Source organism: Amblyraja radiata, chromosome 7 (genome assembly GCF_010909765.2).
Source record: "Amblyraja radiata isolate CabotCenter1 chromosome 7, sAmbRad1.1.pri, whole genome shotgun sequence".
Lineage (NCBI taxonomy): Eukaryota > Metazoa > Chordata > Chondrichthyes > Rajiformes > Rajidae > Amblyraja > Amblyraja radiata.
Window position 1 is genome coordinate 28,688,772 of NC_045962.1, and position 24,982 is coordinate 28,713,753.

Below are 24,982 nucleotides of genomic sequence, written 5' to 3' on the forward strand. Positions count from 1 at the left end.
CTCTGGGATGCAGACCATCAGGCCCTGGGGATTTATCTGCCTTCAGTCCCAACAGTTTACCTAACACCATTTCCTGACTAATGTGGATTCCATTCAGATCCTCCATCCCACAAGATCCTCGGTCCAGCAATATTTCTGGGAAATTGTTTGTGTCTTCCTTAGTGATGTCAGAACCAAAGTACTCTTTTAACTGTTCTGCCATTTCTTTGTTTCCCATTATAATTTACCTGTCTCTGATTGTAAGGGACCTACATTTGTCTTCACTAATCTTTTCCTTTTTACATATCTAAAGAAGCTTTTAGTCAGTTTTTATATTCCCCGCAAGCTTTCCTTCTTGTTCTTTCCCCCTCCCCTCCTTCTAAATCAACCCCTTAGTCCTCCTCTGTTGAGTTCTAAATTTCTCCCAGTCCTCAGGTTTGCTGCTACCTCTGGCCAATTTATATGCCTATTCCTTGGATTTAACACTATCCTTGATTTCCCTTGTTAGCCACGGTTGAGCCGCCTTCCCCGTTTTATTTATTCGCTAGAGAGGGATGAACAATTTTTGGAGTTCATCCATGCGGTCTTTAAATCTTTGCCATTGCATCTCCACTGTCAATCCTTTAAGTATAATTTGCCAGTCTATCCTAGCCATTTCTTGTTCCATACCTTCAAAGTCTCCTTTCTTTAAGTTCATGACTAGTCTCTGAATTAACCGTGTCACTTTCCATCCTAATGCAGAATTCCACCATATTATGTTCACTGTTGCCCAAGGGGCTTTGCGCAACAAGATCGCTAACTAATCAATAGACAATAGGTGCAGGAGTAGGCCGTTCGAGCCAGCACCGCCATTCAATGTGATCATGGCTGATCAATCCGTCCTCATTACACAATACTCAGTCTAGGATAGCATGTCCTCTAGTCGGTTCTTCTACATATTGGTTTAAAAAACCATCCTGTATACATTCCAGGAAATCCTCCTGCTCAGCGCTGCTACCAATTTGGTTGGCCCAATTTATATGTAGATTAAAGTCACCCATGGTAACTACTGGACCTTTGCTACACGCAACCCTAATTTCCTGCTTGATGCTATCCCCAACCTCCTTAATGCTGTTTGGTGGTCTGTGTATAACTCCAACAAATGTTTTCTACCCTTGGCTATTTCGCAGTTCTACCCATACCGATTCTACAGCATCCAAGCTAATGTCTCTCCTTGCTATTGCATTAATCTCCTCTTTAACCAACAATGTCACCCCACCTCCTCTTCCTTTCTGTCTATCCTTCCTGAATATCGACTATAGCGTGCAAAGCATTGGTGATAACCACCAGATTATGTACCTGGTTTTATTTAAATTCATATTTCCTTTTGTAGTTACATCTAACCAGAAAATTGTTCAAATTTAGGCTTGAGGTAGAAGATTGAGATGTCCATTAATAAATGTCATGGATGCATTTTATTTGAATTCCTTGGAGTCCAAACGATGTTAGAAATTCTTTGAATTAATTCTGAAATGTAGTACTTTCAATATAAATTGGGTATACGATCATTACCTTTACCAGAACCGAACTTATAAGTGATCATAACCCTTTTCAACAGAGAGCACTTCTATTTTAATGCAAAAATAAATATTAAGACTTCAACTGAAGCTCTTTATTGGAGTGTTTGCAATAATGAGGGAGACAGTAAAGAATTGGAAGGGAACTCCTGAATTTGGAATTTAAAGCAAATGAAGGTATGGATGCCCAAGATGGAATAGTAAAATGTGTAAGAAGGAACTGCAGATGCTGGTTTAACCCGAAGATATACACAAAAAGCTGGAGTAACTCAGCAGGACAGGCGGCATCTCTGGAGAGAAGTTTTGGGTCGAGACCCTTCTTCTCCAGCTTTTTGTGCCTATCTATGGAATAGTAAAAGTCAGGGATGTGTGTGAGGCCAGAATTGAAGAAGCATAGAGAATCTTACAATGCTGAAGTACGAGATGAATATAGATTGGAGTGATTTGTGTACACGTATAAGTGTTCTTAAGAAAATAAATTAGCTTTGCTGGATGTTGTCATGGATAAGAGGTGAGACAGGGACTGGGATGGGCAATGATAAGGATAGAATTAAGAGATCTTGATAGTTTGGTTGGAAAATCATCTATGAGTCAAATATGCAATGGTGTTTAGTCTCATTGGACAGGGAAGGATGAGTCAGTTCATTGGTGTTTTTTGGAACCCGATGTCTTCAATCTTTTCAATATTAGGACAGGCTTCTGCTCCTGCAACATTGAATGGGTAGGAATTAGTGATAAGGGAGGGGTCAAGAAGGATCTATCATATGTGGTTGATGTCATCAGCATACATATTATATTAAAGGTATAATGAGACTTGTGAAGCTGATTTAAAAGTTTCATCATTAAGTATGATTTGCGAACCTGTGTTAAAATATTGAGATGATGCCTTTGAAAGACGCCTGTGAACATTAATTAATCACCTGGTTCTTTTGGGGTGCATAATTATCAATAGTGCCAAAACTTCTAATGTTATTTCAACTAAGGGTAAGACAAAAATCATCTGTCCACACTGGTGTGTCTGTCATTTTGTCAATGATATATCTGGATAACTTTCTCTTGTTTCTCATTCTATTTAATATTCCCCTTAAAAAATGACCATCCCTGTAAATTAAAGATTTATTTTCATGTCAATCATTTCCTAAATAATATTTCCAATATTTCTGTTTTAAATTTGTATCTTTGCAACCAGTGAAGTTAATTTTGTATCCAGTGCTATTTACACTAATATCGGCCATCATCATTCAGAAGACATTATCATTTCACTGCTTAATAATTTCAGTTTAAGTGTAACAGAGCCAAAGGTTAAAATATTCATAATTGTAGTTTCTTGTAAATGTTGTGCACAGTAAAATTAATTGTTTTTCATATTTTTCCCATCATATTACAAAAATAAAAGAACAGGAGGACACCATTTATTTACCTGTTCCTTCATTAAATTAAATGAAGACTAATCCATCATTGTCCATGTCCCTTGATATCTTTTTGTTTAAGAAGAAATGATTAACTTTAAAATTAACTTTGATCTAACATAATAATAGTATTTTTGGTATAATAGTAGTTTTACGTTATGTGCATTTTAGGTAGATATAATTCCATCTTAACTTTAAAAAAAAAATATATATATTTTTTAGACAAGGCCCTCATGTTTTGCACATGCCAACATAATAATCTCTCTCAATCTCTTCATTCTATCAGCTCCCATAATATCTTGGATCCTTTGGTTATATAATTTCTTGGTTTTAAATTGTAAGGAACACAATCACAAATTGTAATCTCATTGTGATGGTTGAAGTATCATTCTAGTATATGCATTGTGCATAGACACCAAGGACAGTATATCTTTTCTAAACTGTGGTTCCCAGTTCTTCCTACAGTTTTCCAGGAATGGTCTAAAGAAGGTCTCTAAATGCTTGTAGTATAATGTATAATCCTTGTTTTCTAGATATTCCATCAGCCATTTTGATTATTTTTTCTCCACCTACCTATGACGGTCCGTGTATATGAATCGCTACATCTCATTGTTTCCACGTTTTGCCATTTAGAAAGTATTTCATTTATTTTGGTCAGAATGTTTAACCTTGAAATTAGCATCTTTGGAATCCATTTGCCTTCGACCTTCAAGCTCGAGGGCACTCGCCTGGAAAGCCTCGAGCTGGATCGACCGGCTGCGTTGAAACCGCGAGCTGGATCGACCGAACCGCGAGCTGCATCTACCGACCGCACACACAAACACACACACACAAACACATCGCGAAGGTGGGGGCCAGGGACAGCGGAGGAGCGCTGTCTGCGCGATGAAGAGGAAGGTAAACAGCTGCCAGGAGTACCGTAAGTCCTTTAGAGAGCGCGGAGGGGGAGAGAAGGAGACGGAAGGGGAGAGAAGGGGGGGGGGGGGGGGAGGGAGAAGGAGTGGAGACACTTTTAAGAAGTATAATAAAGTTAGCTGGCATTTTACCTACCGGTAGGTCTTCCTAGATCGTGAAACTCCAATGAGCCAATCAAAATGGCCGGTCAACGAAGGAGATGACCTCCGGCTGCCCTTGACTGCCTGGAAGTAAATAGTGACCCCACTCCACTGCACTACGAGTGAAAAAGAGTCATGCCGACCAAATTTTACTCGCGGAAATTTTTTCAATATGCTGAAAATTCTTCTGCAACCTAGCTGAGGCCGCGAGTAGGCGGGAACCTCCCTCGAGCATGAAGGAGAGTTCCAGCCACCTCATACGTCCTCCTAGGACCTCGTGTCAACCATGCTGCGGGTTTGAGTCACAGGCAAACTGTACTAAACTCGCAGCTTAAGTCGCCCAAGTGGGACAGCCCCTTTACCTATCCTGATCAATAAATTGTCTTCAAATTCACAAATCAATTTAAATTTTAACTTGTGATGCTTGTTTCATTTTCTTAATCTTAACTATACTTAACTGCTTTAAGCAAAAATCCATCCTGTTGACCCCATCAATTTACCTCCTGCATCTTTTCCTCACGCCTTGTTGTGATTTACGAAATACATGAATTGAGCGAACTGATATATTTAAATAATGTTTCTTCCATTACAAAATATAAACCATTATGTATAAAGTAAGTATAAGAGCTGGCCCAAGATTGACCTCTTGAAGAAAAATGGAAAGTACTGCAAAAACTCAGCATGTCCATTGGCAACCAGGGAAAATAAACATTTAACCCAACTTAAACACAACAGCCAACATGTCCCAGCTACACTAGTCCCACCTGCCTGTGTTTGGCCAATATCCCTCCAAATCTGTCCTATCCATGTAACTGTCTAACTGTTTCTTAACCATTGCGATAGTCCCTGCCTCAACTGCCTCCCCGGCAACTCATTCCATACACCCACCACCATTTGTGTGAAACGGTTACCCCTTAGATTCCTATTACATTTTTTCCCCTTCACCTTAAACCTATATCCTTTGGTCCTTGATTCCCCTACTCTAGGCAAGAGATTCTGTGCAGCGACTCGACCTATTCCTCTCATGATCTTATACACAAATCTGTAATTTTAAAGTGGCACTCAGATTATCAAGCACAATTTGTCCTGGCATGACTTTAGCAGCTTACACCTAGTTATCATTCTAGTTCTCAGTGTAATTTGTTGAGAATGTACAGACACCATATTGATATAAAGTGCCTTTTTCTTTACGCCTTAAAATTGCTTCATATTCTCTTACATTTTGTAACGTCTCCATTTTGGAATATTAAATGACATGTGGGGAAAATAATTGCTTGTATGTATATGTGTGTGCATCATGTTTTGCCTTGTTTGACTCTAGCACAAATTAAAAATGTTATGAAATAGCAATGGAACAGATGGGTGTAACTACGAATAGAATTGTTTGTGAAATTCAAAAAGTAGACAGTAGGTTGCCAATTTTCAAAGGAAATTGACATTTAAAAAAGAAAATTCCATAATGCTTCTGATTATCTTGGATGGATGAACACATAACTATGTTTTATTATAACATTAATTAGCATAAGGAAATTATACATTCCAATCATAAGCATTTTATGTAGAAAGCAATGTTTTTGATTGAGTCCTGCATGTGCAATAAGTTTGAGCAGTAAATTCATTCTGTTTTGTAGATGTATCCTTCCAAAACACTAACTTGCTCTGGTGGAAATTGGAACTTGTAACATGCACCTGTGGTCCATTATTGCAAGAAATCTGTCCTTTATTGACAGCCGTAATGTTATAGGACACTAGACCATTGGGTCCCGTCCCTTCAACACGCGGAGGGGGGGGGGGTGGCCTGCGGCGTCACACACACACTAACCATCCCTCACACACACACACACACTAACCACCCTGCACACACACACCACCCCCCTTGATATTATATTAATATTATTCATTCATTCGCACCCTTTACCCCATCCCCGCCCTATCCACTCATGCATAGCCCCCAACTCAGGCGCGTCTGGACAGGGAGGGGTGGGACAGAGAGAGGGGGGCAGAGACAAAGAGAGGGGGGCAGAGACAGAGAGAGAGGGGCAGAGACAGAGAGAGAGGGGGGGAGGAGGGGGGGGAAGAGAGATGGGGAGCGGGGTGGGCGGCTGGGCAGCCGGGTCACGCCACTCGCAGTACGTGGAACAGCGTGCAGACTCATTGTGACGTCATCAGCGAAAGACAACCGTTTTTTCAGATTTTTGAGCATTTTCTTGAATAACGCGAGAAATAATGCATTAAATTTTCAGATAAGGCGATTTTGGACTTCATGGGAAAAATCTCTACCGGAATATGTATACATTTTACCGTTACCGCGTAGATTTTTTGCGAAGATGTGATCACACACAAACAAATAAACACGCACACACACACACACACAAGATCAGACTTTTAATAGTTACTAGACCAAGTGCAGACCTGTTGGGTCTGCTCCCCCAACACACCCGTCCCCTACCCGTAGCCCCCACGAGAGGTGTGGGGGGCAGAGAGGGAGCGGGCCCCGAGTGCAGAGAGGGAGGGGGTAGAGTTTGAGGGGTGGGGCGCGTTGTTAAAGGGAAGGGCTGGTTCCTGAACGCAATACTCCCTCGCTGCCGGCTCCAGACAGGGCCCGAGTATGGGGGGGGGGGGGGGGGGGGAGTGGTCGGGGGAGGTGACGTCACTCGCAGCGCGAGCAAGAAGACAGTCATTTTTTCCCCCAGCGTTTTTTCAGATTTTTTAACATTTTCATTGATAACTTGAGAAATAAACCATGAATATTTGAGATAAGGCGATTTTGGACTCCAGGGGGGAAAAATCTACGTGACTATGTAAAAATGTTACCGTTAGAATGTTAGGAAAAATAAACTTTCCGGACCAACAAATATGCACCTCACAATGTCCAAGATGATATATTTCTTGATTCTGTTGTTGGAGATTGTCGCCTCTCCATCATTTATGTTCCTTGGCATACCTCATGAATCCAACAACAGTACATTCACAGATGTCAAAAGGAGTGATAGTTTGATAAAGCCTGGCATTGTCAGTGTGCATCCTACTTACCTTGCAAAGACCAGAACTGAAGCCAGTGTTGGAAAGATAAAGCCCACCAGTCCAACCTTTTCTAAATGTTAATAACCAATACTGTTGAACTATAGATACAGTAAATAGTGTCTCAGATGATATACACAGGACAAAGTATATAATTTTGATTTGTATCAAATCTTTGTTAGAACTCAGTTAAGTAAGATAGAGAAACAGGAGGAGATTAAAAGATAGCTTGAGCAATAAATCCACGACTCATTCAGCTCAACCTTGGTTTTAAGGACTATCCATTATCCCTTGAATTTCCTTTTTTTTTTAAAGTTGAAATACTGTGCTGACTTTTAGTTTTCTTGCAAATTAGTGTTTATTGGGTCATGGGTACCAGGATACAGTGAAAAATGTTGTTTTGCATGTATTCCAGTCAAATCATATCCTACATCAGTACAATCAAACCAAATGTGAAAACAACAGGTAATGCAAAAAGAAGGAATCAGAGTGCAGATTACATGTGTTCCAGATATAAAGAAAGTGCAGATTAAAAAATTGCAATGGCCATAATGAGGTAGATTGAGAGATCAGGAGCACATCCTTGGGTTATGAGATGACTATTCAAGAATCCAAAGTTATTTCATAGTTTTGCATCTGGTGGTGCGTCCTTACAAGATTTTGTACCTTCTATCCAACGGGAGAGGGAACAAGAGAAAACTATACACAAGGGCAAAAATATTAATTCCTACTTTAAAATATCATAGCCGTTCTTTGAATCAACAGAGTTAACTATTTACTTTCGAAAAACAAACCGTAAGCTATTTTATTCATCTTGGTCAAAATTCCTTATGTTTTTTAGGATTAATTATTTCAGTTAAATAGCTAGAGCTGAGGTGACAATTTGAAAGTTTACTGAAGCAGAACTAGGCTAAATGTTAGAGACTGATGAATTGTGGAACAAGTTGCTGGTTCATTTCATAGAAGTTGGAAATTTGGTAATAAATCACAATATTTTAAAAAACTTTTCGACTATTTCTGATTTGGGCTTATTTGAGATTTCATGGGTCTGAGTGGGCAGTGCTCAAGAGACCACAGAAGTATAAGAAATTTGATTTTTAATCTTTTGCAATCCATTATTTCTGTATGTTTACAATCATCCAAGTAATTATGATTCTGTAATCAGTGCAGTTAGTGATGTGCTACAATTTAATAGCTGCATTGCAAGTGTAGCAATAATTAATTGTATGTTGATGACAACCAGTTATATTCAACCATTGACTTTTCATTGTATCTAAATGTCAGGCAGTTGTCTGTTGCCTTCCAATTAAAAATTCAAAACTATTGCCTTCAGCTTCCAACTCTATGGTTTCCTATCACATTCCAAAGACGTGCAGGTTTGCATTGACCTGTAGATTTTCCCCAGTATGTCGGATCAAACTAGTGGGGCAATCGTTGGTCGGTGCAGTCCCGGTGAACTGAAGAGCCGGTTTCCACGCTGTATATCCAAGCTAAACTATCACTCTCCTTGGCAGCTGTCTAACCTAATTGTTCACAATTATCACATTTTATTCAAATCAAAGTTTCATTTTCAATGACAGTACCCCCGCTTTGGAATTATTTTCCAAAGCCTTTCTGCACGTTTACCTATGTCTACCTATCTTTACTTCTTTTCAGACTCCTAATGGCCCGCCGTTTGGTTATTTTCTTTAATGTTTCTTTGTATAGTTTAAAGTAATCTTTTGGGGCCAGTAGTGGCCTGTAGTACCGTGAGCTATTTTGTACCCTTGCTATATGAATGTTTTATTATAATATTTGTAGATTGAGGAAAAATGTCAAAGCTAAATTCATCTGGTATTCTATTTGGTAAGAGGCTGAATTTATTTGGATAGACAGCAGGACAAAACCAAGTTGAATATTGAGAATATGCTATGCGTGCAACAAGGAATAGGCCCCCTCATGCCTTTTGAGCCATTCAGTATGATCATGGCTGATGTATGCTGGCCTCAAGTCCTCTTTTGTAATCTCTTGGGGAAAAAATATACCTCTGTTTTAAATGACAGATCCTTTTGGATCTTATATGTTTGAATAAGATCGTCTCGCATTTTTCTGATCTCAAAAGTGTACAAATCCAAACTCTCTTGCCTTTCTTCATAGGACAACCTCATCCCAAGAATTAACCTGGTGAATCTTCTTTGGACTGCCTCCAATGCTGTTATATCTTTTTTTGGGTAAGGAAATCAAAATTCTACACAGTATTCTAGGTGTGGCCTCCCCAACACCTTATACAATTTAAACAAATTCTCCCTATTCTTAAACGGCAATCGATTTGCAATAAAGGCTAACATGTTGTTTGCCTTTTTAATTGCATTCCAGACCTACCTGATAACTTTTGTGATTACATGCATACAAACTTTTGCATCCCTTTGAACCACTCATTTGCAGTCTCTATTCATTTAATAATCCCTCTTTTGTTTCTTCATACTGAAGTGCCTGATCTTGCACTTCCCCCTTTTAAATTAAATTTACCAGACTTTTGCTCTATCACAATCTGTTTCCTGTTGCACAATAGCAATGTCCTCATCACAACATGCACTTTACATTTTATTCCATCCTCCAGGTCATTAATGTAAATAATTGAGGGCCAACTATCTCTGAGGTTCTTCACTGGTTTACCAGCTGAAAATGACCCAATTATTACAATTCCTTATTCTTTATGTGACGCCCAGTTTTCAATCCGTGCTATCACTGTACCTCCAATACTTGATTTGTGCATTGAAATTTTGCACAATTATTTTATAATGGCATATGTAAAATATTTGGGGAGACTTTACAGAATCTGTACACATTTTCCCAATTGTTTTGCACTAAGGAATAATCATTGTTTCCATGCAAACCGAATAGATTTCCTTAATGTTGTCCATCTTCTTAACTCTCCAGTCTTATTATTTTCCTCTGCATGTGGAATGTTCAAAATTGCATGTTCAAAATTTTATTTTATTTTATATATAATATTTTTGGAACAAAATTAAATATACTTGAAAATGTAGGAATACTGCAGGTGTTGAAAACCTGAAAATGAAACAAAATGTGTTAACGCTATAAGTGCTCACCGGGTGGCGCCAGCAATGGCTGCCTCGCCAACAGTCTGTATGTCCTTTGTTTCTTTGTGTTTTCATTGTATGTGTTAAATGTATGTTTTTAGTGTTCTTTAACTTGTTTTATGTGTGGGGGGGGGGGGGGGTTGGGGAAAACTTTTTCTAATCTCTTACCTCGACGGATATGCAATTTCTTTCCGTATCGTATCTCCGTCCACATTGCGGCCTAACATCGAGGAGTTGGCGGCCTTTGCTGGAGACCGATTTTGAGAGTTCCACCGCGGTCACCTGCGGCCACCATCGCGGAGCTCGCGATCCCTTTGCCAGGGGTCGACCCCGGAGCTCCAACCGTAGGTGCTTGCAGACTTAACATCACGGCACCCGCAATCTCTGGTCATAGACCGACATCGGGAACTGCAAGCCGTGGGAGTTGCGATCGCCCCGACGCGGGAGTTTCGATTGCCCCGACGTGGGAGTTTAGATCGCCCAGACGCGGGGGCTTCGGCCGCTGGCTGCCGGAGTTTGGATCGCCCCGACAGATGGTTCGACTGACCTGACCGCGGGAGAATAAAGAGGAAGAATATTGGAATTTTTTGCCTTCCATCACAGTGAGGAATGTGGGGGATCCGCTGTGGTGGATGTTTATGTTACTTTTATGTAGTTATGTGTCTTGTTGCTATTTTTCCGTATGGTAATTCACAAATCACTTTAACTTAATTGGTACATGTGACAATAAAAGACCTTTGAAACCTTTGAATGTCGGTGGATGCTTATTAAATGAATTCATGTATGAAATATATTTAACCCGTACTACATGATCACTTGCAGGGTATTTTCTTCGAAACATATTCGATGTAGCCAAACCTGATCCCAAACCACAACTAATCAGAATTTTGCTGTTGGGGAAAATCAACAGGCCAGGCAGTATCTGTGGAAAGAGAAACAGACTCTTAATCACAACTATTCGTGTTGCTGTGAAATATTTCTCCACCTATTCTACTCTTGGCTGGTGCTAAAAAAAACAACAAATTCTTTCTTCATTATCACTCTTTGTATTCTTTTGGCTGAAGCCGGTTTCATTTGAAATTTTTAATATTCCTATCACAGGTCACGAACATTAGGCCATGGTCACTGAGACTCTATGGATCTAATTTCCTTTGTTTCAAAGCGGCCAGTCTTGTATTGTCTCAGCCCGCTTCTATCCATAAGCAAATCTATCCTGAAGATAGACATAAAATGCTGGAGTAACTCAGTGGGACAGGCAGCGTCTCTGGGGAGGGGGAATGGATGACGTCTCGAGTGGAGACCCTTCTGCAGATTCTGAAAAAGGGTCTCGACCTGAAACGTCACACATTCCTTCTCGCCAGAGATGCTGCCTGTCTCACTGAGTTATTCACATCATTCTATGTCCACCTTCGATGTAAACAGCATCTGCAGTTCCTTCCTACACAAGCAAATCTGTCCTGGAAAACTCATAATTTCAGTCTCTTTTTGTCCCACCAAACTTAATTCTCTAATGATGAGACTTTCTGTATAGGTGCCTCTGAAATGTCGTTCTGAAGTGCAATTTTCCCTCCACCTTGACTGCAACATATCCATTTTTTTGCTCCTCTGCTCTACTCCGGACGGACCAAGGATAGAGGTCCGCTGGCCCTGGCCCTCCACCCCACTAACCTCTGCATTCGGCAGATCATTCTCCCCAATTTCCGCCAACTTCAAAGAGATTTCCCCAGTAGACACAATTCCCTCCCACTTTCAGCGTTTTGCAGGGACCATTCCCTAGTTTATTTCCTGTTCCATTCTTCTATTCCCACCAATTATGCTCCTACTTACAGCACTTTCCTTTGCAACTGCAGGTGATGTAATGTTTCTACTGACTGGAAGCACACAACAAACGTTTTTCACTGTACCTCGGCACACGTGACAATAAACTAAACTGAAACTAGAAAAAAATGCCTTGTATCTGGTAGTGTAATAGGTACATATATTTAATGCATGCATTTATTTAACTTTATCCGCCACCATTCAATAAGCACGCATCGCGGTAACAAACCCATGCACACTGGTTTTAACGTAACATTTCACAAACGCACAAAAACAAAATCATGTGTCTACGCATGCATGTAGTTATTAAATGTCCTACGATGATGTCTTATACACATTTTTACTTGCTTCTTGTATTCCCTTAATAATTTTATATGTTTCTAGAAAATATCCTCTCATCCTTCTAAACTCCAGAGCATACAAGCCCAGCCGCTCCATTCTCTCAGCATATGACAGTCCCGCCATCCTGGGAGTTAATCTTGTAAACCTACACTGCACTCCCTCAATAGCAAGAATGTCCTTCCTCAAATTAGGGGACCAAAAATGCACACAATACTCTAGGTGTGGTCTCACTAGGGCCCTGTACAACTGCAGAAGGACCTCTTTGCTCCTATACTCAACTCCTCTTGTTATGGCCAACATGCCATTCGTTAATATTAGGAGTATTATAATTTGTGACGGTGGGGAAATTTGATTCATTATCTTTATAGGATACTGAGTTGGATGATCAGCCATGATCATATTGAATGGCGGTGCAGGTTTGAAGGGCCGAATGGCCTACTCCTGCACTTATTTTCTATGTTTCTATGTTTATCACCAACTTTATTTAAATGAGCTTGCCATGTGTAATCTGAATTACTGAGAACGCCCAAACTATCCAGTGAACAAAATGACTATACGTGATTACAATCAAGCAGTCTACAGGGTACAGATACAGGATAAATGGTATAACAGTTAGTGCAAGATAAAGTCCAATTAAAGATAGTTTAAAGATCTCCAATGAGGTAGATGTGAGGTCAGGACCATACTCTTGCTGGTGCGAGAACTTCATTTGCCAGACACCAAATGGGAAGATCTGTCCCTGAATCTGGAGATATGCGTTTTCAAATTTCTGTATCTCTTGCCTGATGGGAGAAGGGAGAAGAGGGGGTGACCAGGGTGAGACTGGTCCTTGATTATTCTGATGACTTTGCAGAGGCAGCGTGAAATGTAATGGAAGGGACTATTTGATAAAAGTGGAATCGAATGTCAAGGAGGATTCTTTTGAACTTCTACTGCTGCACACTAGAGAGCATACTGACTGGCTGCCTCGTGGTCTGGTTCGGCAACTTGAACGGAAAAGACTGCAGAAAGTTGTGACCACTGCCCAGTCCACCACCGGCTCTGACTTCCCCACCATCGAAGGGATCCATCCCAGTCGCTGCCTCAAAAAGGCTGCCAACATCATCAAAGACCCACACCATCCTGGCCACACACTCATTTCACTGTTGCCATCGGGAAGAAGGTACAGGAGCCTGAAATCTGTAACATCCAGGTTCAGGAACAACTTCTTCCCCACAGCCATCAGGCAATTAAACACGATATCAAATAAGCTCTGAACAATAACAGTCTATTGTTATTATTGCACTATATCTGTTTATTTATTGTGTATATATGGTCTATGGCCTATAGACACACTGAACTTTTAACTTCCATTTTGTATTATGTTTACATATTCTGTTGTGCTGCAGCAAGTAAGAATTGTATTGTCCTATCTGGGACACGTGACAATAAAACTCTCTTGACTCTTGAACAAGTAAAACAAGACCCATCCTGATATTATTGGTAGATATTCTTTGCAATCTAAGGCATCAGCTGTATTGCCGCTTCAGAATGCAAATTGGCTTGTGGGTAAATTTTGGTTCAAATTTGTGATATCAGCCGCTTTTTGATTTTTAAACTTACTTTTGATACGACACTTCAGATACCAGCAGAAATTGTAAACCGGAAATTAAAAAGCTGAAAGCTAGTTCTCAACTGAGTGAAACTCAAAAATAAATAGAAATTATTCACTCTAATTCATCCTCCCCTTTAAATTCAGTTGACAAATTCTTGTAACAAAATGAACATAAGCTGTCAGATCGAAACATACTTAAAATATTACTTTTCACTTTTATTTTTCAAATATGTAAGAATTACATTTGTTCAATTTTCAGTTAACCATTATTCATTATACCATTAACCATTATACACTAACCATTATTCCCAAAAGCAATCCTTGGTGAAATAGACTGGTCATCAGACATATGCCTCCTTAGTTACCCTAGGCTGATAAAAATAAACGCCCCTCCTCTGTGTTACTCTGTGTTTTCCATTAAACAAATTAGATTCCTACTGAACATCTATAACATCAATTTTCACCCACTTGCCATTTATGGCTACTGGCTAATCGATTATTCATATTTTCTTTAATTTAAATAATGGAATAAGAATTAACAGTACAGGTTCCAAAAACAAGTGATGTTTCTGTGAAGTTATCCATGATACTAAGCACTTTAATTATGATGGCATCTGTTTCTCTGCAGTGACTTCGGCTTGTGCAAAACATGGGGGTGAAAACACAGCGTCCTCGGTGTTTTTTTGACATAACTGTCAATAATCTGTTCGGTAAGAGAAAGTTTTATAGCAATTATGTTGCTTGCATGAATACGTAGATATTTAATATATTGAAATAATCTGTGGTTCAGGTTAAACCTTTTGATTTTGAGTCGTATTGTAATCAATAGTATTTTACTGATGTCATTCTTCTAGACTCCACTGCAAGGCTGGAACTTTGTTGCAAGGTCAAGTTGTATGATTTAAAAGAATGAGTACAATTATTTGAATCTGATCATTAAAAAATTAGTTTAAATCACATTGTGCAAGGATAGTGATGGTGTATTCCTTGAGACAATCAGAAGAACATATGGGGGGGGGGGGGGGGTTGACAAATTGGGAGTATAAAGATGGAGTTAAAGGGGAAGTGAGTACAGGAAAAGTTACGAAAGACTCCCGAATTAATGGGAAATAAAGTTCGAGAAGGGATAAGAGAGTAACATCAGAGCCAATTGTGAGCGATGTGAGAGGGGAGGTGAATACCAAAGTCTAAGTGTTGTATATGAATGCGCAAAGTCTAAGAAAGAAAGTGGACGAGCTTGAGGCTCAGTTAGAAATTGGCAAGTATGATGTTGTGGGAATGACAGAGACATGGCTGCAAGAGGGCCAGGGCTGGGAACTGAATATTCAAGGGTATACCTCCTATCGAAAAGACAGACAGGTGGGCAGAGGAGGTGGGGTAACTCTGCTGGTGAAGAATGAAATTCAGTCCCTTGTGAGGGGTGACATTGAAACAGGAGATGTGGTCAGTATGGATAGAACTAAGGAATTGTAATGGTAAAAAGATCCTAATGGGACTTATCTACAGGTCCCCAAACAGTAGCCTGGATGTAGGGTGCAGGTGGAAACAAGAGCTAAAATTGGCATGTCGTAAAGCTAATGCTACGGTTGTTATGGGACATTTCAACATGCAGGAAGACTGAGAAAATCAGGTTGGTACTGGACCCCAAGAAAGGGAGATTGTGGAGTGCCTCCATGATGGATTCTTAGAGCAGCTTGTATTGGAGCCTGAATATTTAAGAAGGAACTGCAGATGCTGGGAAATCGAACCCTTCAGACTGACGAAGGTTTTCTACCCGAAACATTGCCTACTTCCATCGCTCCATAGATGCTGCCTCACCCGCTGAGTTTCTCCAGCATTTTTGTCTACCCTGTATTGGAGCCTACCAGGGAGAAGACAATTCTAGATTTAGTGTTGTGTAATGAACCAGATTTGATAAGAGAGCTTGAGGTTAAGGAGCCATTAGGAGGTAGTGACCATAATATGGTAAGTTTTAATCTACAATTTGAGAGGGAGAAGATGTGAGGTGTCAGTGTTGCAGTTGAACAAAGGGGACCATGGAGCCATGAGGGAGGAGCTGGCCAAAGTTGACTGGAATATACCCTATCAGGGATGACAGTGGACCAACAATGGAAGGTATTTCTGGGAATAATCCAGAAGGTGCAGGATCAGTTCATTCCAAAGAGGAAGAAAGATTCCAAGGGGAGTAAGGGGCGACTGTGGCTGACAAGGGAAGTCAGGGACAGTATAAAAATAAAAGAGAAGAAGTACAACGCAGCAAAGATGAGCGGGAAGCAAGAGGATTGGGTAATGTTTAAAGAGCAACAGAAGATAACTAAAAAGGCAATACGGGGAGAAAAGATGAGGTACGAAGGTAAGCTAGCCAAGAATATAAAGGAGGGTAGTACACGCTTTAGGTATGTGAAGAGGAAAAAATTAGTTAAGACCAAAGTTGGACCCTTGAAGACTGAAAAGGTGAATTTATTATGGGGAACAAGGAAATGGCAGATGAGTTGAACAGGACTTTGGGTCCGTCTTCATTAAGGGGGACACAAACAATCTTCCTGATGTACCAGTGGCCAGAGGGTCTGGGGTGACAGAGGAACTGATGGAAATCCACATTAGTCAGGAAATGGTGTTGGGTAGACTATTGGGACTGAAGACTGATAAATCCCCAGGACCTGATGGTCTGCATCCCAGGGTACTTAAGGAAGTGGTTCTAGAAATCATGGACGTATTGGTGATCATTTTCCAATGTTCTATAGATTCAGGATCAGTTCCTGTGGATTGGAGGGTAGCTAATGTTATCCCACTTTTTAAGAAAGGCGGGAGAGAGAAAACAGGAAATTATAGACCAGTTAGCCTGACACCGGTGGTGGGGACGATGCTGGAGTCAATCATAAAAGATGAAATAGCGGCACATTTGGATAGCAGTAACAGGATCGGTCCGAGTCAGCATGGATTTACGAAGGGGAAATCATGCTTGACTTGATTTGATAAGGTCCCACATAGGAGATTAGTGGGCAAAATTAGGGCACATGGTATTGGGGGTAGAGTGCTGGCATGGATAGAAAATTGGTTGGCAGACAGGAAACAAAGAGTAGGGATTAACAGGTCCCTTTCAGAATGGCAGGCAGTTACTAGTGGGGTACCGCAAGGCTTGGTTCTGGGACCGCAGCTATTTACAATATACATCAATGATTTAGATGAAGGGATTCAAAGTAACAGTAGCAAATTTGCAGATGACTCAACGCTGGGTGGCAGTGTGAACTGTGAGGGGGATGCTATGAGAATGCAGGGTGACCTGGACAGGTTGGGTGAGTGGGCAGATGCATGGCATATGCAGTTTAATGTGGATAAATGTGAAGTTATCCACTGTGGTAGCAAAAACAGGAAGGCAGAATATTTAAATGGTGTCAAGTTGGGAAAAGGGGAAGTACAACGGGATCTGGGGGTCCTTGTTCAGCAGTCAAGGAAAGTAAGCATGCAGGTCCAGCAGGAAGTGAAGAAAGCGAATGGCATATTGGCCTTCATAACAAGAGGAGTTGAGTATAGGAGCAAAGAGGTCCTTCTGCAGTTGTACAGGGCCCGAGTGAGACCACACCTGGAGTATTGTGTGCAGTTTTGGTCCCCTAATTTGAGGAAGAACATTCTTGCTATTGAGGGTGTGCAGCGTAGGTTCATGAGGTTAATTCCTGGGATGGCGGGAATGCCATATGCTGAGAGAATGGAGTGGCTAGGCTTGTATACTCTGAAATTTAGAAGGATGAGAGGCGATCTTATTGAAACATATAAAATTATTAAGGGTTTGGACATGCTAGAGACAGGAAACATGTTCCCGATGTTGGGGGAGCCATAGTTGAAGAATAAGGGGTAAGGCCTTTGGAACAGAGATAAGGAAACACTATTTCACACAGAGTTGTTTGGAATTCTCTGCCTCAGAGGGCGGTGGAGGCCGGTTCTCTGTATACTTTAACGAGAGAGCTTGACAAGGCTCTTAAAGGTAGCGGAGTCAGTGCGTATGGGGAGAAGGCAGGAACGAGGTACTTGTGGACAATCAGCCATGATCACATTGAATGGCCAAATGGTCTACTCCTGCACCTATTGTCTGTTGTCTAGAACAGCTGGTTTTGGCAATCGGAAATCGGGTACTTTGTGGCAGCATTATATGATCTCGAGTTACCTATCGCAAAATCCCAATGTGGGGATACCCTCCCATACTTGTCAATAACGTGCTTTAACTCTGACACCAAATGACTTGCTGTTCCATTGCAAATGTTTTACTTCTGATAAAGGCCTTTCCTGAATACAATTGTCACTTTATAGCTTGTATCTAGATACAGTTTTGCGTATGTAGTAACTAGATGAATGCAATGTGACATTGAAGTAACAATTCTAAGACATTTGGATGTAACTGATGCATATATTTTCTTTACAGTGGGCAGAGTTGTCTTTGAATTGTTCTCTGATGTGTGTCCAAAGACTTGCGAAAACTTTCGTTGTCTCTGTACAGGTTAGTAACAGCATAATATAATAATGCTTTGTTGAGAACAGAGAAAGACATTTAGTTGTGTTAGTCATTATCTGGTGTTCAAGGATTTATCCTCAGTCTTTTTTTTAAACTACATGCTTCTCCTCAATAACATCTTAATAAAAAATGTTGCCTCTAACACACTGACATTTTTCTCTATCTCCCCTTTCTTGTCATCCTAGACAACCACACATAGCCCTAAGATTTGTCTCGGCTAGTCTACTGCTAAAAACATCATCACAGACTGATTATTTCAACACACAGCTTGCTCACCATGCTCATATGACCCACTGTAAACATGATGCTATATAAAATGTTATTGCACATTTCTTAATTCACACCTTATCACAGTCATCCACCATTTCCTGTGCTTGCAGAATTGCGTTGAATCTCTTTTGATCTACTTTATTTTGAAATGGATCCTGCAATAGTACAGCATAGGAAGAGGCCCTCTGGCCTGTAATGTTTGTGCCGAACATGATGTCTCGTAAACCTGATCTCACCTGCCTGCACATGATCCATATCCCTCTATTGTTGCACTGCCTATCTAAAAGCCACTTGAACACCACTTTTGTATCTGCCTCCACCACCACCATCCCATGGAATGTGTTCCAGGCCCCCAATTTAAAAAAACAAACAGACAGGACTTGTCCAGCATATCTCTAAACAGTTTATAGCTATGCCCTCTTGTGTTGGACATTTCCACCCTGGGAAAAAGGTAACACCTTTCATTTATTTAGCACCATTAATGAATTAAATAGTGCCAGTGCTCAAAAGAGGATTGGTATCAGACAAAATGAGAAACTGAACATTGATGCAAGTAAAAGATGGGTTTATAGAATCAGAGTGATCACATCACAGGAGTCCCCTTAAAACCATACCAGCTCTCTGCCAGATACAATTAGAGTGTCTTGGAGGAGGAATAAGAGAGATTTATGGATAGTTCAGCACTTTCATCCATATTTGGGTCAAGGACAAAGGCATGGTTCAGGTGAGTTTGGAAAATCTCCAGTCTTTCAAAAATCAGGAGGTCTGGTTCCAAGTGGTCCTGATGGAAAACAATGAGCAACAATTATGTGTTTTTGGAAACTAAGCACTTTATGATTACATTATTTACAATGTTATCAAACGCTTTGCTGATGACTGAGAAATGATTAATGGGACAATAATCAATAACCAGATGGAACTTGTCCTGCTGTCTGTGCATTGGGCACACTTTTAGTGCTTGCCCACAATAATGGATAGATATGAATGCTCTAGTTGTATGTTGTAGTTTTGCTGAAACATAGAAACAGAAAATAGGTGCAGGAGTAGGCCATTCGGCCCTTCGAGCCTGCACCGCCATTCAATATGATCATGGCTGATCATCCAACTCAGTATCCTGTACCTGCTTTCTCTCCATACCCCCTGATCCCTTTAGCCACAAGGGCCACATCTAACTCCCTCTTAAATATAGCCAATGAACTGGCATCAACTACATTCTGTGGCAGAGAATTCCAGAGATTCACCACTCTCTGTGTAAAACATGTTTTTCTCATCTCAGTCCTAAAAGATTTTCACTTTATCCTTAAACTGTGACCCCTTGTTCTGGACTTCCCCAACATCGGGAACAATCTTCCTGCATCTAGCCTGTCCAACCCCTTAAGAATTTTGTGAGTTTCTATAAGATCCCCCATCAATCTTCTAAATTAGTGGTTAATACTGTAGCAAATCTTCACCATTAGCAGGGTGATGTTTATGGGGTCCATAGCTTTTGCTGCATGTAACATGATCAACTGTTTTTGTTTTGTTAAGTGGTTTGAGCTGGTTTGCCTGAAGATAGCCTTTTGAGATGGTGGAAGCTGGAGGAAGAGAGATGATTGCATTATCCATTCAATAGTTCAAGTTGAAGGTGTTGTTAAATGGTTCAGCCTTTTAAAGTGAGGTGCCAGATTCCATCCCCATTGATACATGCACAGCTTCCTCCTTAGATTTATTTTTTAATCATCCGCCACCATTCGTGACTGGAAGAAGCACTATTAAAGTTTTGACCTGTTTTTATCAGTTGCTTTGTTCTGACTGTAGCATGCTGTTTCTACTGCTGAACGTGCATGTAATTCTGTCCTGTGCCTTCACTAAATCGGCATCTCAATTTTATGTATGCCTAGCATGCCCATCCGCTCTACTCATTGGACAAAGGTTGATCCCTGATTTGATAGTTTAAGGGAAATACTGAGCCGTGAGATGACACTTTAGACTTTAGAGATACAGGGTTGAAACAGGGCTTTTGGCCCACCGAGTCCACCCTTACCTGAGGTACACAGTCACCCTGTACACTAGGGACAATTTACAATTAACCTATAAACCTGTACGTTTCTTTGGAGCGTGGGAGGAAGCCGGAGCTGGAGAAAAGCCACGTGGTCACAGGGAGAACGTACAAACTCCGCACAGACAGTACCCATGGTCAGGATCGAACGGTCTCTGACGCTGTAAGGCAACAACTCAACCACGGCACCACTGCCGCCATGCATTATGTCTGCTGATGGGCTATGCTGATTCATATTTTGACTGAGTTCTGGTCCGAAGCAATCCCTTAAATATGATTGTAGGGCACCATTGTATCACAATAGTGTGTATTGTCAGTACAATGTTTGGCAAGTGACCTAACTGTCATTGGTGGAGCACATTAGGACCAGTGATCATAGTTGTTTTAAAATAGTTATGGATAAGGACAACAGTTAAAGTTCAAAATTGGGGCATGGATAATTCTGACAGTATTAAACAGGTGTTTGCAAAAGTTGTTTGAAATAATTTGCGTGTGGGCAACTAGGAGTGCTTGGGGATGTAGCTCAGTGGTAGAGGGCGCAGTTCATGTGTGAGGTCCCGGATTCAATCCCCTGTGTCTCAGGGTTGCTTTTTGAACGGCACAGTAGTGCAGCAGGAGAGTTGCTGCGTTACAGAGCCAAAGACCCGGGTTCGATCCTGCCGTGGGTTTTCTCCGGGTGCTCTGGTTTCCTCCCACATTCCAAAGATGCGCAAGTTTGTAGGTTAATTGGCTTCTGTAAAAAATGTCCTTCTTTTGTGCGATAGGGCTAATTTATGGGTGATTATTGGTCAGCACAGTCTCGGCATAAAGGATGCAGGAGTATACTTAAGATGGAAATCAGGTGGGCTAAAACGGGACATGGCATTGCTTTGGAAGAGAAGATTAAGGAGAATGCAAAATGTTTTTGGAAGTATATTTAAGGCAAAATAATAACTAGGAAGAGAATAGGGTCCTTCAAGGACCAAAGTGGAAGTTATGTGTGGAGCCATTGGAAATGGGTGACGTCCGAATGAATATTTCTCCTCTGGTTTGCCATGGAGAATTACATGAAGACTAGGGCACTTGGAAAAGTTAATGGAATGTCTTGGGGCTGGTCCGCATTACAGTAGACGAGATACAGTACCTCATGCCCCAAAATGTACGAAGGCACAAAAATCTCCGGGTCCTGATCAATTATATCAAGAACAGAGATATCTGGGAAGCTAGAGAAGACAATGCAGGAGACCTGGCTGAGATATGTACATACTGAAAGACTGGAGGGCTGTTATGTTTCAGCTCTATTTAATAAGGGCTGCAAAGAAAAACCTGGGGCTGATAGACTTGCAAGCCTGAGATCGGTGGTAAGTTACTGGAGGAGATTCTACAGGATAATATATACAGTTTGTGTATGTAGAAAGACAAGTTGATTAGAGATGGTTAGCACGGCTTTGATGAAGTTAGAAGGAGAACCATGTGCAGGCTGAGCAGCAGAAAGAACGGCCACAGATGGGGCTGAACAATTGATAAAACTCTGCAGTGCCACCTCATCCAACCAAGGTTTCACGGTCAAGGTTTCAAGGTCAGTTTATTGTCACATGTACCAATTAAGGTACAGTGAAATTTGAGTTACCATACAGCCGTACTAAATGAAAAGCAACAAGACACGCAACTACATAAAAGTTAACATAAACATCCACCGCAGTGGATTCCACATTCCTCCCAGTGATGGATGGCAATAAAGTTCAAACTTCTTCCTCTTTGGAAGCAGGTTGGAGCAGTCAAACCATCCGCATTCGTGGCGACCAAAGCCTCCGCAGCTGACGATCGAATCCTCCCGTCGGGGTGATCGAAACTCCTGCGTCAGGGCAGTTGAAACTCTCCGCGGCATGGAGCTCCCGAGTCGGCCTCTTACCAGAGACCGCGGCTTCATGATGTTAAAGTCCACAGGCCCCGCGTGTTGGGCCCTTTGATTATTAGCCAAGGATATCCACCGGGTGGCGCCAGCAATGGCTGCCTCGCCAGCCGTCTGTCACGCCCCTTCTCTGTTTTTATTATTTTAAGTATGTTTAAATATGTGTTTCAATGTTTCTTGGTTAGTTTATGTGGGGGAGGGGGTGTGGGGGAAATAGGGAGAAACTTTTTTTCAGTCACTTACCTCGACGGAGATGCTTTCTTAGTGTCTCATAGGTCAGAATAAATCTGGACAAGGGCAGTCACTCCTATTTAGTCAATGGAGAAGAGGCATTGGTAGAAGATGGTGTGTTCAACTAAAATAAATTCTGTGATACGAATGACAGGGCTGATTTATTACAGTCACATAAGATGTCATTTGTGACCTCTAAAGATCATTTGACGCCAATAAGAGTTACTAGACCAAGTGCGGACCCGTTGGGTCCCTGCTGATGGGAATGATTCAAACATAAACTTTCTAGATTTCTCTGGATTCCTACTTTTAGAGGTAACTAGACCAAGTGGGACCCGTTGGGCCCCGTCCCCCAATGCAATAATCCACCACTCACGCATTGCCCCAACGCAACCCGTTTTCACCACTCACCCTTTCCCCCAACGCAATATTCCACCACTCACCCATAGCCCCCACGGGAGGCCTGGTCCCCCAATGCAACCCGTTCCCCAACGTAAGATTCCACCACTCACCCGTTTGGTCCCTGTCACACGGGAGGCCTGGTCCTTCAACGCAACCCGTTCCCCAACGTAAGATTCCACCACTCACCCGTTCCCCCCAATGCAATATTCCACCACACACCCATAGCCCCCAACTGTGCAGGTCGGCTAATTTTTAATGCAATATTCGACCACTCACCCATAGCCCTCACGGGAGGCCTTGTCCCCCAACGCAACCCGTTCCCCAACGTAAGATTCCACCACTCACCCGTTCCCCCAACGCAACCCATTTCCCCCAATATAATATTCCACCATTCACACATAGCCCCCAACTGCAGGTCGGCTCATTTTTTCACCCTCCCTCATTTTAAACTTTTTTAAAAATGCAATTGCACTAACATTTAATGTGATGTAGGTGCCTCTTTTGTTATCCAAATCTAATCATTAAACTTTGCTGTGTTGGGTTAGGCTGGCAGATTCTTTCCCTGAAGGACATTTGCTGTGAAGGACTCAGTGTTCTGGGTTAGCAACATTGTAGCCGGTAGGGCATTGTGACATCATAACTGCCTAACTGCCAGTCTCTCTCTGTCTCGATCAATCCTTCCCAGGGGGGGAAAAAATCTCACTCTCTCCTTACTCCCCTTGAAGCTGCTGATCCCATTGTCACTCTGTCACCTCTCCCTCCCTCTCCTTTTCGCTACCCTCAGTCACTCCCTCCCTCACCTCTCCCATTTCGCACTCCCCCACCAGAGACAAGAGAAATAACATTTCTTATCCTCCCATCCACCACTCCGTCAACTCTCATAGCTTGTGTATTGGCAGCAGAGAACACATTGTGATGTCATTTTCAGTTGTCGGAATGTTCACGGCAGCGTATGTAAATGAGATCCCATTGTGATTGGAGGACTGGGAGAAGCCATTGTGACATCACTGGAATCTGCCAGAAATGTCTCCCTCTCACAGTCAGTTATTATTTTCAAACGCCTTTTTTTAAACCTTTAAATATCAATAACGTGAAAAATAACATCAAATCTGAAGGAAACTTGATTAGATCGATGACAGGAAAAATCTGAGTACGGCTCTGCAAACATTATTGTGCTAACGTGTACCGTTTTGGTGAAAATACCATCTCACACACACATACACACACACACACACACACACACACACACACACACACACACACACACACACACACACACCTCCTCCTAGAGAGGGAGGGGGGCAGAGAGAGAGGGAGGGGTAGGCAGATAGTGGGAGGGCAGAGAGAGGGAGGGCAGAGAAAGAGGACCTGACCCAAGGACCCTTCCCGGTAACCCGACAGCTCAGTCCCGTCCCCTCAACGAGGGCGGGGGGGAGGCGTGGACTTGGCGAGTAGGACGGGCCCGACTTGCTCGTTCTTTCTGCGTCTTTTGGAGCGGGGGGGTTGGCAGAGTCTTGAATAACGGGGGAGGTCGGGGGGTTGACGTCACTCACAGCACGAGGAAGAAGACAATTATTTTCAGATAAGGCAATTTCGGACTCCACGGTGAAAATCTCGACCGGAATATGTAAAAAATTTACCGTTAGCGTGTCATTTTTTCGAGAAGATGTGATTATACACGAACAGACACACAAACAAATACATCCACATACAAGATCAGACTGTTAAGATATAGATATGATATGATATAGATATAGAGGTGTCCAAATCTTCAAGGACTAGATCA

General features: G+C 41.6%; 1 protein-coding gene across 2 annotated transcripts in view; it reads left to right on the top strand.

Annotated features, from left to right (window-relative positions):
- Positions 1-24,982, top strand: part of ppig (peptidylprolyl isomerase G) — a 44,681-nt gene that overhangs the window by 1,943 nt on the left and 17,756 nt on the right. Inside the window, exons 2-4 of one of the 2 annotated variants that reach the window (XM_033023969.1) lie at positions 9,157-9,230; positions 14,486-14,567; positions 18,275-18,349. In XM_033023969.1, the coding sequence (XP_032879860.1) occupies positions 14,507-14,567; positions 18,275-18,349 (136 nt within the window). In that variant the 5' untranslated portion in view covers positions 9,157-9,230; positions 14,486-14,506. The remainder of the gene's footprint in view (positions 1-9,156; positions 9,231-14,485; positions 14,568-18,274; positions 18,350-24,982) is intronic. The other variant, XM_033023970.1, reaches the window with a different exon arrangement.